The sequence below is a fragment of the Drosophila nasuta genome, chromosome 3, assembly GCF_023558535.2.
Source record: "Drosophila nasuta strain 15112-1781.00 chromosome 3, ASM2355853v1, whole genome shotgun sequence".
Taxonomy (NCBI): domain Eukaryota; kingdom Metazoa; phylum Arthropoda; class Insecta; order Diptera; family Drosophilidae; genus Drosophila; species Drosophila nasuta.
The window spans coordinates 49,095,121-49,108,859 of record NC_083457.1 but is presented as its reverse complement, the minus strand read 5'-3'; the positions used below and the strand labels follow the sequence as shown (position 1 = coordinate 49,108,859).

Genomic DNA, 13,739 nt, shown 5'->3' with positions numbered 1-13,739 from the left:
AAGAGGTGGGAGGGGTGTGGTTGGTGGAAGGCCAGTGTAATTACCAAACATTTTTGCAGATTTTTCTTGCCGTTTTGCGACGTCACCAAGAAAAATTCTCGTATGTTTGTATCTTTATGTCCTTGGCATTGGCATTGTCGAGGGTGCAGGCAAAGGGGCAAGGCTTCTGCGTGGGGGGAGGGAGGTGGGCGTCAAATCAGGCGACGCCACAAACTAGCCCCGAAAAAGCGGAACACAGAGAACGCAGAGCGAATGCAACAAAATGGAAACTTGGCAACTTTACAATTTATGGAAATTACCTGACTTGAAGTTTTCTCTTTTCTCTTTCATTATTTTTGGTTTCTTTTTGGTTTTGGCCTGCGGCTTTATAGTTATGCCATAAAGATTGGCGACGTCCTTGGCCTTGAGGGGGTGGCGATGAAATTTTCGCTATCGAATGCATATTTGGGGATCTAGAAAGTTGATCAAAACAAAGTTGTTAAATAAACAGCACTGAAAAAACAACTGCGCCCAAAAGAATGCTTTGCATACAATTTTCGAGTTTTGCTCACTTTTAATTTATTTATGCCTTTTTTTTTGTGCGGCCGCTCATTATTGTTGCCATGAGACGAATTAGCAATTCATATTTCCAAGCCAAACAAATTGCAATTAAAAATATTTTCACTGTTTAGCCAACAAAGTTGGAAGTCGAAAGCAGCACGGAAAAAAAAGTTACGCAATTATATAAGCTGTGCTCATTTTTTTTGTATTTTTGGCCACAAAATTTATGCCAAGCAAGATTATCTTTGATTTGCACTTCATTTCGGCAAAGCTTTTAGCAATTGTATAACCAGTAAACAAAAGGAACGCCAGCGAATAATTTACTTGCTTAGACGCTTATCTTTAGGGTATCTGAATAGTTGTTGCTTTCAAAGTGATTTTAGATGGTTTCGTGGTTTCTATGCTTAAGGTCAAGGCTATGGATTTTCTCTGTTGCTGGCGCCATTTCCGGAAGTCGGCAAACAGCAAAGCGCTAAAGGTTTTCACTTTGGGTTTTATCTTTGCACTTAATTATAAAAGTTGTTGCGAGACGTGAGTGGTGCTAAGATAACGGATTAACAGGCGTTGTGGTGTGTTTCTCCATCCCAAAAACAAAAAAAAAGAAGAAGGAAAATCGCATTGTATGCGTAGCAGCAAATGTGTTTGACGACGACCACCTGAGCGCACAAAAGTAGGCAACGTTTCGTTGCACTTGCCACACGCCGAGTGCGCGCGAGAAAGAGAGAGCGAGAGAATGAGTGCGAGTTTGTGTGTGTGTGGATGTGGATGTGGATGTGTGTGGGTAAATGGCAAATAACAATGACCGTTTTTCTCGATGTTGTCCTCGTTGCTGCCGCTTGAAGCGTGTAAACATTTTTCAACTAGCACAGCAACAACAAAAGCAAAGCTTTCAATTATAAACCCCCCATGCGACAGCAGCATTTGTGTGCTACACAGAAAGAAAAAACGTGCTAGAATCAAGCATAACATCTTGAACCAAGATTATATGATGTCAAAATTAAACAAAGAAGCTGTATTCTTAAATTATGATCAAAATCAAGAATCAAGTCTTGACCCAAGATTATACTACGCCATAATTTAAGCAAGAAGGTTTATTCTCAAATCAAGATTAAAATTCTACAAAATTTCTAGAATGAAAAACTCTCAAAATCGAACCAAGAAGGAAAAATCTTAAATCAAGATCAAACAATCTTAAAATTAGAGCTTTTAAAATTAAAAAAGGATATCGTGTTTATATCGTGTGTCGTATTACACAATTACATTGATGTATTAATTACTTGTATTAGTTTCTAGCATTTGTCCCTTTCTTATATACGAGCTGATTAGAGTTTGAACCCAAGATATACTCACTAAGGAAACAGCAACAACACTAGAATTAAGGTTCTAGAGAAGAGAATTCCAACATTTTAAGAAAAAAATTTTTTTTTATTAAGATCGAAAGTTCTTTAATCAAGACACATTCTTGAAGCAAGAATTTGTTATAAGATTTTTCAAACCTAAAAATCTTAGTTTAAAATTTTTTGATTTAAGACCCAAAAAATCGTATATCAATATTTGCAATCTTCTCTTCAATCTACAGATTTTTTAAATTTGTAAATGCAAATTTAGCGTAAAAAACTTAGCCTGAGATATTTCAAACCTAAAAATCATTTTAAAAGTTTTTTTGGTTTTTAAGATCAAGATATCTTAAATCGAACATTGCAATCTACTTCTCAATCTAGACTTTTTCTCTCAGTGTAATCGTTGCATTTGCAGTTGGCGAGCTTTTACTGCTAAATCGTGCACTTACCCCACGCTCTCAATCTCAAACTTTCAATTACAGGAAACGGTTTAATCAACGAGGCCGAGTTCCTGCAATGGGTGGGCAGAATCCAAGCACTGCGAGACGACCAACAGCAGCAGCATGACAGCGATAGCGCCAGCACTGCCAGCAAGCCGGTGGACGCAGACGATGATGTCACCGAAGACTTAATAGCTGCATTTAGGTAAGTACTGCAACTGCCAATGCAACAAATACAACTTCACAACAATAACATTATCGTCTATACTCTCAGAGTATTCGATCGTGATGGGAATGGTTTTATAACGCGAGATGAACTGCAGACCGCCATGGAAATGATTGGCGAGCCCTTGAACGAACAGCAACTGGAGCAGCTGCTGGCAATTGCCGATTTGGATCAGGATGGTCGCATTAATTACGAGGGTATGTTCCCAAAACATATGTGCAGTTAGCACAAGGTTAGGCTCAGGGTTAGGCTCAGGGTCTCTACTCTCGTTCTGTAGTTGTGGTAAAGGACCCATAAAAGTGGAACCACAAAATGCTTTTACACTTGCCACAGCCATTCGCTTTGCAACCGTTACTGTCTGTGCGTTAATCAAGCTGCAGCATAAAACAGGCATAAACAAACACACACACTTACACATAGGTGTATAACCTTGTGCCAATATTTGCAAAAGCCTCTGGAGAGCGCCTCACTCATAAATCAGCTAGACAAACACAAATACACGGCAACAGCAACAACAAGACAACAATTGAAAGCCCAAGTTGAATAACCTATGCCAAGATACAGGGCGCAGCCATTGCCCCTTCTGCAAACAACAACGCACTTTTTTTTTTATACGGCCGCATTATTTGTTTGTTTACCCGCAACGTTGTTTTAGTGTTTTGTGGGTGCAACATGCCATAAACCAAAGATTGGCTCCGTTGCTTTTTCTTTTTTGGTTAGCTTTACCACAAATCGGTTTAAACTTGGCCGATTACATTGTACTTACAGCAGCAAAGAATACATATATTTGATTTCAAGCGGCGCCTGCAAGTATGCAATATAAAATTTATGCTTTATATAAAAATCGCCATGGGAAAGTATGCTATACAATATTTGCTTTGACGGCAAAGCTGTATTTTCAATTACGCCTCAAAGTATGCAATGCAATGTGCAAAGTTAAACAAGATTCTTTGCCGAGGACATTTCTCTATTTACATCTTCTATCAACTTTTGCTGGTAGCAACAAAATAAAAACAGTTGGCTAAGGACGTGCTCTGTGCTCTGTATCTGTATCTGTGTGTGTTTGTGTGTGTGTTGTGTTGTTGTGTGTCCCTTGCGTGGCATTAAATTGATTTACTAAACACAAACTAATACATTGCCCGCACACACAGCACGAAGATGTCCCTTTCAAGCTCGAGTATCTGCTGTGTTGGTCATGTCTACAACACAAGCACATTTTTGTGCCTTTGTGTGTGCACTCGGTGTGTGTACTTTGGCTTGGGTTTATCATTAGGTTCATATGCCGTCGCTTTGCTAGTTGATACTTTGACCTTGTAACGCATGCCCCTTTGCTGTTGCTGTTGCCCCTGCCACCGATTTCCCCCCTGCTATTTGTTTGTTTGCTGGCATCTGCAATTTATTTATTTCACTTTATTTACTTTATTTACTTTACACCGGCATGTACGACCAGCAGCAAAAAGGCTGCTCCCCTTTGATATATCCTGTAAACACAACTATCACAATGATCAGAATTTAATCTCTAAAAATCTTTCGTAATTAATTTCATTGTCTACCTTCATCTTTTTGAAGTACTTAATTTAATTCTCGTACTATTTAACAAAGGATATCCTTTAGTCGAGCATGCTCGCTTGTTTGCTTTGTTTCGCTGACATTGCATGTTGTTCGTAGGCGGTTTGTGGGCGTGGTATCGATGATTCGCTGCGCAACACGTTGAACGTGCGTCCCCCGAGGGTCTCCTTTAGGCCAAAATGCCTTTCATCATTTTGTTGGCCATAAAAGTCCTCTCTTCTTCTTTTTTTCCTTTTTTCTTTGGGCTTGGGTAGAACAGTGTCAATTATATTGCATGTGGGTGGAGCTTTAGTTTATTTGGTAGAGAAAGATTTTCAACATTTTAACAATAAATTCTGACATTGACTTTGATTCTTTTTCTTTTCTCATTCACAGAGTTTACGAGACTTTTGCTCTAAGTCCGCAATTGAGTGCAATTACAAAAAAAACCACACAAAACACAAAGAGAATGGCGAAATGTTTAACAAATTCAACTTAATTTATAAGTGATTACTAACATACTCAGACAACAAAATTGAATGAATGTTTTATACAAAAAAAAAAAAGAAAAGAAAGAAAAACATAAATTTATATTATTAGTTATGTTAAGAACTTGGAAGGAATTCGAAGGAACACAAGCACACACACACACACATGCATAAATCTCACTTTGAGTTGATCTTCATCACACACACACACATACACACACAAACACACAAAATTAGTTTCTAAATCATGCGAATTTTTGAAATTCATTTTTTTATACGAATTAAGTTCATATTTGGAGCAAGCTATAATTAATGCATAAATTATATAGTTCGATGTGAAATCATTACACACACACATACATACTTACATATATATATGCATATTCGGATAAGTCTGAGCGCGTGAGTGATATTGTGTTTAGGGTGCTGCAAAACAACAAAAACAGAGTATGTAAAAAAAAGAAATTTAATTACTGCATATATGTAAAACGAACGTAAATTAGTTAAAATGCTTGTGTTTTAAACAATAACAACAAAATCAAAAAAACAAAAAACAACAACAAAGCCACAAAATGTTTCAAATTTGCTAGCTTAAGCATATAAAATAAATGTTTACCATTTAAATAAGAAATAAATTTATAATAAAAAAAACCAATTATTTTATTTCGACTTGGAAAATACATATATGAAATGATGATATATGAAATACACAAAACACACATCAAGAAATGCACAGAAATCATAAAAGTTATATTAAATGTCGAGAAATATGATTGTTAAACTATTTAAAGATATATGTATAAAAATATATAAACTATTTATTGGAAAAGCAAACAATTATCAAAATGCAATTGAATTGCAAAATCAAATTGAAAATCTCCAACAACAAATGAAAATAAACAAAACAATTGTGGAATTTTCGAAGCATATAAGAAGTATATATTTTATAAACAAATTTTGATTAAAATAAAACAATTAAAATCAATATATCAAAATCTATATTACTACAGTCTATTGTCTAGTCATCTAAACTTCTTTCTTCCATAAGTTTGCTTCCTTTAAGTTGATTTCATAAAATAAAATAAAATAAAACACAAAATAAAAAAAATACCAAAAATTCGAGTCCATTGCATCGCCGTCCCGGTACCATTAGTTTATAGCAGATATAAACAAAATCGTATTGTGGTTTCAAATATTTGAAACATTTGCAGAGTTAACTCAACAATATACTTATATCCATTTATATAAAAAGTGCTCTTGATTGATCGTCACAAATCAAAATAAAATACCACATATTTAGCGAGAGAGAGAAAGGGAGAAGAAATTCACTAGATGACGCAATAATTCATCAGGTCAATGGTACAAAATAAACAAATTGGAAATACAAGGAAAGCAAACCACAACATTTTTTGATGGTATTTACAAAACAGGAGCAACAAACAAATTGAAACAAACGTTTTTTGGATTGAACATTGAGCATCTAAAGGATACATGTATTAAAATACCGAAAATAACCGTTTGTTAACCGAAAAAATACCAAATAAAAAATGTACTTAACTGAAGTAGATTTTTATGACATCTAATTGTGCTTAAATTATGTATATGCAAATCTATATGCCTACCAATACTATATACTATATATATACTTAATCTATACAAATACTGGTTTTTGTTAAAAAAGAAAATAATAAAGAAACTATTTAATATTACTTACACAAAATTAAGACATTATCTATATGCGTACATACCTACTTACATATGTATGTTAGCTGTAGTTATTTTTGTTTAAGCATTAATAATTTCATAATTTCTAATTGTAAACAATGAAACGAAATGGACATAATAAAAGATAATACACAAACGCTCAACGGAATCCACTTGTTTTCATTAATATTTTCGATTCAAGAGTATAAAAAAGCATGCTGCTTTTTTTGTGTTGGTATTAAACACCTTGAACTCAGTAAAACTTCAAACAGTACTAAGAAAACATTTAATAAGAAAAAATATTGTCGTTCACGTTTGTTTGAACGTATCTAAATTTTACTCTGTGCATGCCGTGTATATTTTATATAAAAAAATAAGTCGTTGGAGTTACAAGTTGCTAACGGAGCATGAGTGATATGGATGACAAGGTAAATATTCAATGGAACACCATAAATTTGAATTCTGATTCGATTCCTCGGCATGGTGAGACCGTAAACTACTTTAGACGTGCTTGAGATTTCTTTAATATCATAAAATCAACAATCTGTTCAAAATTACGCGCCCTTCTGCACGTTCTGTGCACAGTTTGCACAATCTCAATTAAAGAGTAACCAAGCCTCGCTTATCGGGGTTTCTGCCTTTCAGTATTTCAACCTCAACCCTCAACGACTATGGTCACATCTCGATAAAAAAAAAACAGCTATGAAAAACCTTTATTTTGTAAGAAAATAGTTAATGAATTAATGAAAATAGTATTATCTTTTTAAGGAAACTAAATTAATTTGCATTTAACTGCTAAAATCAACGGCGTTTGCCGTAAAAATATCGATTTTTTACAACGTCGACGTATCGATAATTTCATCGGTCTTTCTCCACCACTATCGCGGAGCACTCACAAAATCAATTTTTATAAAAACGAGAAAAACGAAAGAAAATTTCAATTAAACGACAGTGCAAACTGAATTAATTGTTCATTGTATTCGTTAACGTTTTCGTGTCTGTTTGTGCGACATACAATTACGAGGGTTCGCAAACCCAGAAAATTTACGACAGAGTGTTGAAAATAAAGCCGCAAAAGTGGATACCGATACCGTGAAAATTGAGGATTTGATGGACTCTGATCCTGATATTGAGTTCATTGAAAAGGATAGCGGGATGTCTTCATTAGGTGGCAGCAAGGACGAGACCCCTGAGCGTCGCACCGTGGCCCTAGTAAGTGATTTGCCACAAAAATAGGCCTGCCTCCCCCCAACAATCGGCTCCCATTCTAAATGCGTGCTCACGTAATTCGAAGAGTCTCACGATTTTTACCATCATGCTTATCATGCGTAGTGTATTGATTATATTAATTACAATGTGCTTTTCTTTCACTTGCAGCCTGTCAACGATGAACCACAAACGGAGGGTGACAATTACGATGATGTAAGTGAGCGCATGTCTTTTTTTCTTATTGTTTTCTGTGATGTTTGTAAACAGCTTCATTTCTAACCTCAAACAAAAAAAAAATATGCTTTGCTATAGGAACCCGATGAATCGTTTGGCGAACGCATCTTGGGATTGACAGAAATGTTCCCGGAATCGGTGCGCAATGTTGTCGGCGCCGTCTCAAGTGCCACAGTGAAGAGCTGCCGCGGTCTGTATCAGTTCTCGTGCAGTGCATCATGGATATTCTTCACCAGCTCCGTCATACTGTTTGCGCCCGTCATCTTTGAGACGGAGCGCGCCCAAATGGAGGAGCTGCACAAGTCGCAGCAGAAGCAGGTGCTCCTGGGTCCTGGCAGCGCCATGGCCCCCTCTGGACCATCGCCCAGTTTACCATTGATTCGTTAATTAATCTTTTTCGATAACCATACATAACATAAACAACATACATATATTAGAAGGATTAGTTCTATGATGAGTAACAGCGCGCGAGGGACTCCCAGATCAATAATGGAATTAATTTGCCACATGCTCTAGATTATAAGTTCAAGTCCCCAGCGTCCTGCCAGTGGAAATAAAACAAACAAAACAATAGCAATTCCAATTAACAAACAACAATTACAACCATTAATACACACAGCATTTAAGCTGCCTTGAAGTTGCAAACAGAACTTCTGCTTATATGGGGCTTAGTACGAGTATTTGTAGTTGGCCCACAAAACACACAACACAGAAACACACACACCAAAACAACTTACTGTTTAATAACAAATTAATAAATTACGTTTATTAAGAGTTGAACAATCTACAATCCACCGAGATACTCTCGCGGTATAGGATGATTCATGAAATAGCGCCGGAATTCTCCAGCATACTTGTTGCGCAGTCCTCGCTCGCCGAACTCGTTGAAACGCTGCGCCAGAAACACATAGACATCGAGAACCTTGGCATGCGCCGACAGCTTCTTAAATGATTGTGCGGCACGTTCGAGTATCTCAAGGGATTTGAGCAACTGTGCCTTGCGTGCCTCCAGCGCTGTGATGGCCAACAGACAGCGCACAAACACAAAGTCAGTTTTGGCACGCTCATACAACCCGCCGTTAATGTGTATATCATCCATGCTCCGCTTGATAGCCTGATAGGCCTTCTGCGGCATGCCCAGCAACAGCAGGACTTGAGCCAACAGCATGTCAACCAACGCCAGCTCGTAATCCATTTGTGCATCGGCCATATCCTCGGCCACACGCAACAGCAACGTGACCGCCTCGCTGGCAAAGCGTCCCTCGGCTAAACTGCAATACGCCAACAGCACCTGGACACGCATGCGTACCAAAAACGGCAACTCCGGCCGAGCAGCCAACTTGTCTAGCAGTCGTCGTGCATTGTAAAACTCCCGCTTTGCCACATAGATGGCAGCGCGCTGTTGCATGGCACCCGCGGCATCCAACAGATGCAGCTGATCGCAGGCCTTGAGCGCATCGTGCCAACGGCAACGATAGATGCCCGATTGTATGATCACATGACACTGACTGATCATCCAACACTCGGCGCCCGGCATGCGAGGCAGTTGCTGGCAAGCGCGTTGCAGCAGAACGCGTGCTAAACGCAACTCCCCTTGGAGTTGCAGCCACAGCGCAAAGCTGGCCAAAGCGCTGCCTGTGCCAGCGGCTCCATGACTATTGAAGCGATCGCGCACCGACAACAGCAGCTGGGCATAGAGGGCCGACAGCTCGTGACGTCCGTAGGCGCACCAGACAGCGCTGCGTAGCGCCAACGCTTCGGATGCATGATTGGCCAGATTGTTACGATTGGTCAGATGATCGCTGTGTTGCAGCAGGTCGAACAAACGCAACGGTTGATAGCCGGCCACAGTTCCCAGCTTGACGGCAAAGTGTAGAGCTAGCGTGTAATTCTGCAACAGATTTCCATCGGCATCGCTGATGTCTGCGACACTGCGTTGTACATAAGATAGCGGCAACTCGTTGCGCAGTAGACAGTGCCAAGTGTTGGCCAGATTCAGGCTGCGCTTGTCGCCATGCTCTTGGGCTAGCATAATGCTTTCACGTAGCGCAGCAAGTGCCTCATCACGATGTCCGAAGGTGGCATGCAATACGGCCAGATTGATGCAGAAATACTGATAGCCCTTCTCCTGGCTCATCAGGCGGACCGGCGAGCGATCCAGCGCACGATGCAGCGCCTTTAGGGCATTGTAATAATCTCGGACACGCAACTGATTCATGTAGCCCAGGAAATAAGCTGTGGTGTTTAGGGGCAAATCCTGTATGATCTCCTGTACTTTGCGTTCGAGCTGCTTGGGTGACAGTGCGCTGCTTTCGTCGTGATCGAGCAGATCCGACTGTTTGTTAATGAAGAACTTCGCCTGTTTGGGTGCCCATTTGCATAGCGCATTGCGCTCTAAAGTGCATAACTCTGTGTCCTCCTTTTTCACTTGTGTGACGACAGCAGCATCGCCAGCTCCAGTGGCAGGCGGTGGTGGGGGTGGCGCTGGCGGGGAATGTGTGCGATGCAACACACCGCCGGCAACGGGCTTGCGTGGCCCAATTGCCAGTGCACGTATGCCCTTCTCGTAATACGCACAAATGTTGCGATACATGTGCATCATCTCAGCGAACGTGAAACGCTGCAGGACAACGGCAATGCGACGCACATAGATACCCACCATACTGAACTGACTGACACCAAGATCGGCATGATGCAACGTATCGATGTTCTGCATATCGGCAAAGTCGAACAGTGCCTCGATGCTTGCCGTGCCACAAAACTCGGACATAGCCTTCTCAAAGGATTCGAGCATCAGGGTTTCCAGTTTGTAGGGTCGCGTGGTGAGCAGATTGTGTAGTTCATTGTAGGGCATGTCGGCCTCTTGCACCAGCTTGAACATCAGCATACAGAACATGCGGCGCGCCTGTGGGCGCATCGCAATGCCGGTGTCCAAAGAATTGCTCTTGTCCTGTTAAAAGTCCACCATGAAAACATTGCTTAATTTTCACTTTAAACTCACCTTAACATACTGCTTTAGCAGAATCAGTACGGCGATTTTGTGGGGCGTTGGCGTCTCAATGCGTGGAGGCACAACTTTTGAGCTGGGATCCAATGTATCTAGCTCCTCGAAGAGATTCATTTCGGCAGGCGAATTTGTTTGACCGGCATCAAAAACAACACGCTCAACAGCAGCCAACTTCGCGCTGTTTACTAGAGCTGCCAACTTGTAGTAGTTTGCAGCCCTGCTAAGGTCGGAAATTTGAAAAACTACTCAACCAGTGTTGCCAGTTTAGCAATTTTATGGCTAGTTCTAGCCATTTTGAAAGGCCGAATGCTAGAAAAGTTAAGAAATTGCTACTAGCTATAAATCTAGCTACTTTAAAATAAACTTCACCTATTTTCGGCAATTTTCTCGAACCCGTGATTTAGGTCTGTGAAAATTACCAGTTACAGCGAAAAAACTCTAAGTGACTTGAGTGAAAATACTTATCGAACAGTGATTTCTACTTTTGACCATCACTGCTTTGTGTGTTTCATCTCTAGTTTGTGGTGTACATTAAGTGACGCAAAAAAAGGGATGCAAAAATGTCTAAAGTGCTTTATACGCAAAAGTTTCGCGATGCTTGGATGCAGGCTAGTGAGTTCAAGGCCTGGATCCGGAAAATGATAGCCGAAAATGAAAAATATAACAATGAAGACAGTGAAGATGTAGATTTAATAAAATTATTATTGGACATTTAAATTAAAATTAAATTTTTTGGTTATTTTGGGGTAATTTGGTTATTTTTTGGGGTAACAAAATGTTAGCCATTTTTTCAGCCATTTTTACAAACAAATTTGCTATTTTCAGCTAATTTTTTTCGTAAATCTGGCATTATTTTTTGTTCAAGACCTGGCAACACTGTACTCAACTACAAAAGCAGTCAGCTTTACGTTCTTAGCCAAAGCTGCCAACATGTTGCATCGTTATAGCGCGCAAATTTTAAAAATTGCTTAGATATTAACCTACAAACAAATTGATGACCGCTGTAATCGTACAAGTTCAAAGTCCATAGAAAACTAAATATGCCTAAAGCTCATTACCCATTTTAAGTATGTGTTTATTTGTTGTTGTTATTTATCATGCGCAAAGTTCAAAAGTCCTCTACCCATTTATAATTTTAGTGAAGCTAATTAATTCTACGTTAAATGAATTGGAATATGTATAGCTTTTTGTTTTTGTTCGACATTTAGCCATTTAAAGAACAAATGGGAAAATTGCACGACGACCCCTGGGGTAATCCTTGAACTCCTTGCGATAATTACGGTGCTTGGCCAAAGCCCAAACAGTCATCTGGAAAGCACCGGCCAAAGCAAACAGATAAGCTGGCAGGCAGGAAGTCATGGCCGAGAAGGACACCCAGGCGCCAATCTCATAGGTATAGTTGGGGCAAGACACCAAGCTGCAACAAAGCAATATGATTAGTATTGTATATAAAAAGATAAATATAATTATCAATTGGGGCTCACTTGAAGAGCTTGGTCAAGGGATTGCTGTCGGCCACAGGGATCTTGCGCACTTTGGTGCCCGGTGGGCGCAGATTGCGCAGGGCAATGTGAACTGAAAAGTTGCCCAATTCGCAGAGCTGTAAAATACAAGAGATTAAGATAAGTTTTCATACATGAATTGCGATTTAAAGATGACTCACGGCAAAGGCGCCAAGAGCAGCCCAAACAGTGCACATGCAGGGCGAGGTGTACAATGGGTGATTGACGTGATAGGACACATATGCTGTGAATCCCCAATAGTAGCTGCAGTTCTTGAAAAGATTACGCAATGGCATCGTATTGTGAGAGAAGCGATGCACAAAGATCGTCTCCAGCAAACGCTTCACATAATGTACGGTGTAGCAACCAGCAGCAATGCTATTAAAAAAAAGAGACACCAAAAACGGTTCAATCATCAAAACTTGTTGTCAATAATTATGCAGCCAGGTAAAAGCGAGCTGTGATCGTCACTCTTGCTGAAAAGCTTTGCATAAGCGCAAATTAGTTGGGCATTGGGTCAATGCGGGTCGCTAGCTGTCGTCGTCGCTGTTGCTGCTTAATATAATCGAACGACTCTGGCGAAAGTCACACAGATACGACACACACACATATACCCACACAGACATTGGCATACTTACTGCGTGGTGAGTGAGATCGCGTTGCCAGCCGCCTTGCCATAGACCAACTCTGGGCGGAAATAGAATAGCAGATAGACAATCAAAGGACCTGCATATTCAGCCAGGAATACAGTCTTCCAGCCAATTTGTGGCCCCAAATCCTTGATGTACACCTTATCGCCATTGCCCAAATTGAGGGATTTCACTGAATCCGTGTCCTTCAAGCTCTTGCCACGCGGTTCCAAGCGACTTTAATACAAGATTCAAAAGAATTTTTATTATATGTTACGGGTTCAATAAATACATACATATGTATGTATATATGAGTGTTTATGAACTTACAGCGATATGCGGTCAGCATGCGGCGTTTGCTTTAGGGACTTATGAATCACCACACGCAATTCGCTGATGGATAGCGACGATGAGGACACCTGCACTTTGCCATAGGACTTGGAGTTCCTTGCATCAAGTACTTCTAGCTCCATATTATTTACGTTAATTTTCCGTGACAATCTCTCTGCTAATCTTGCTGCCCAGGTAGTCTTACCTCAAGTGTGACCAAAGACATCATTTTCAAGTAGGCCAGTTTGCTTACAAATTTGCTCTAATATAGCCATAAATATAATAGTTTGGTTACACTCGATTTTTCAAAAGATAATTGATTCGCGGGTTATTATTTATTACTTTCATAGCTTCTGTTGATAATATTGTTCAAACAAGAGTACCAAGCCATAGAAAATATATATAATTGAAAAACATTTTTACGCTTTCTGTCAAAAGCTGTTTGCTGTAAGGAAACTGGTCACTCTACCTATTCGCCTCTCATTATACAGTGACAACCAACCAAATAGTATATCAAAACGGTGAATATAATAAAATAGAAA

The 13,739-nt window shown here is 39.7% G+C and overlaps 4 protein-coding genes across 12 annotated transcripts in view; 2 read left to right on the top strand and 2 right to left on the bottom strand.

Annotated features, from left to right (window-relative positions):
• The window catches only part of LOC132787981 (calcium-binding protein E63-1), a 68,559-nt gene extending 62,602 nt beyond the window's left edge, over nucleotides 1–5,957 (top strand). For 7 of the 8 annotated variants that reach the window (XM_060795244.1, XM_060795243.1, XM_060795242.1 and 4 more), the window contains 3 exons: nucleotides 2,363–2,525; nucleotides 2,595–2,743; nucleotides 4,491–5,957. In XM_060795244.1, coding sequence (XP_060651227.1) covers nucleotides 2,363–2,525; nucleotides 2,595–2,743; nucleotides 4,491–4,513 — 335 coding nt within the window. In that variant the 3' untranslated portion in view covers nucleotides 4,514–5,957. The remainder of the gene's footprint in view (nucleotides 1–2,362; nucleotides 2,526–2,594; nucleotides 2,744–4,490) is intronic. The other variant, XM_060795248.1, reaches the window with a different exon arrangement.
• Nucleotides 5,958–6,550: 593 nt separating this feature from the next.
• Nucleotides 6,551–8,503, top strand: LOC132790311 (mitochondrial import receptor subunit TOM22 homolog). Of its 2 annotated transcripts, none has more exons than XM_060798802.1 (3): nucleotides 6,551–6,714; nucleotides 7,664–7,708; nucleotides 7,808–8,503. In XM_060798802.1, exons 1-3 carry the CDS (start codon nucleotides 6,694–6,696, stop codon nucleotides 8,114–8,116), a joined length of 375 nt encoding a protein of 124 aa, XP_060654785.1. In that variant the 5' UTR covers nucleotides 6,551–6,693; the 3' UTR covers nucleotides 8,117–8,503. The 2 variants fall into 2 exon arrangements, with proteins under 2 accessions (XP_060654785.1, XP_060654784.1); XM_060798801.1 differs by lacking the exon at nucleotides 6,551–6,714 and adding an exon at nucleotides 7,160–7,498.
• Nucleotides 8,469–10,923, bottom strand: LOC132790309 (anaphase-promoting complex subunit 5). Its single transcript, XM_060798800.1, has 2 exons — nucleotides 10,731–10,923; nucleotides 8,469–10,679 (listed from the first exon to the last, which is right to left on the bottom strand). The coding sequence occupies exons 1-2, from the start codon at nucleotides 10,848–10,850 to the stop codon at nucleotides 8,514–8,516; spliced, it is 2,286 nt and encodes a 761-aa protein (XP_060654783.1). The 5' UTR covers nucleotides 10,851–10,923; the 3' UTR covers nucleotides 8,469–8,513.
• A 981-nt stretch (nucleotides 10,924–11,904) lies between these two features.
• LOC132789868 (very-long-chain enoyl-CoA reductase) lies at nucleotides 11,905–13,415 on the bottom strand. The gene is made up of 5 exons (XM_060798174.1): nucleotides 13,198–13,415; nucleotides 12,877–13,104; nucleotides 12,400–12,616; nucleotides 12,221–12,336; nucleotides 11,905–12,153 (listed from the first exon to the last, which is right to left on the bottom strand). Exons 1-5 carry the CDS (start codon nucleotides 13,338–13,340, stop codon nucleotides 11,949–11,951), a joined length of 909 nt encoding a protein of 302 aa, XP_060654157.1. The 5' UTR covers nucleotides 13,341–13,415; the 3' UTR covers nucleotides 11,905–11,948.
• Nucleotides 13,416–13,739: the final 324 nt, after the last annotated feature.

Excerpts from the sequence above, each read along its gene's own strand:
- LOC132789868 (XM_060798174.1), bottom strand. The coding sequence starts at position 13,340 with ATGGAGCTAGAAGTACTTGATGCAAGGAACTCCAAGTCCTATGGCAAA. Across the intron at positions 13,105-13,197 it reads CATGCTGACCGCATATCGCT|TCGCTTGGAACCGCGTGGCA; the intron begins GTAAGTTCATAA and ends CTTGTATTAAAG. Across the intron at positions 12,154-12,220 it reads CCCTTGACCAAGCTCTTCAA|CTTGGTGTCTTGCCCCAACT; the intron begins GTGAGCCCCAAT and ends GCTTTGTTGCAG.
- LOC132790309 (XM_060798800.1), bottom strand. The coding sequence starts at position 10,850 with ATGAATCTCTTCGAGGAGCTAGATACATTGGATCCCAGCTCAAAAGTT. Across the intron at positions 10,680-10,730 it reads TGCTAAAGCAGTATGTTAAG|GACAAGAGCAATTCTTTGGA; the intron begins GTGAGTTTAAAG and ends GACTTTTAACAG.
- LOC132790311 (XM_060798801.1), top strand. The coding sequence starts at position 7,397 with ATGGACTCTGATCCTGATATTGAGTTCATTGAAAAGGATAGCGGGATG. Across the intron at positions 7,499-7,663 it reads AGCGTCGCACCGTGGCCCTA|CCTGTCAACGATGAACCACA; the intron begins GTAAGTGATTTG and ends TTTCACTTGCAG. Across the intron at positions 7,709-7,807 it reads AGGGTGACAATTACGATGAT|GAACCCGATGAATCGTTTGG; the intron begins GTAAGTGAGCGC and ends GCTTTGCTATAG.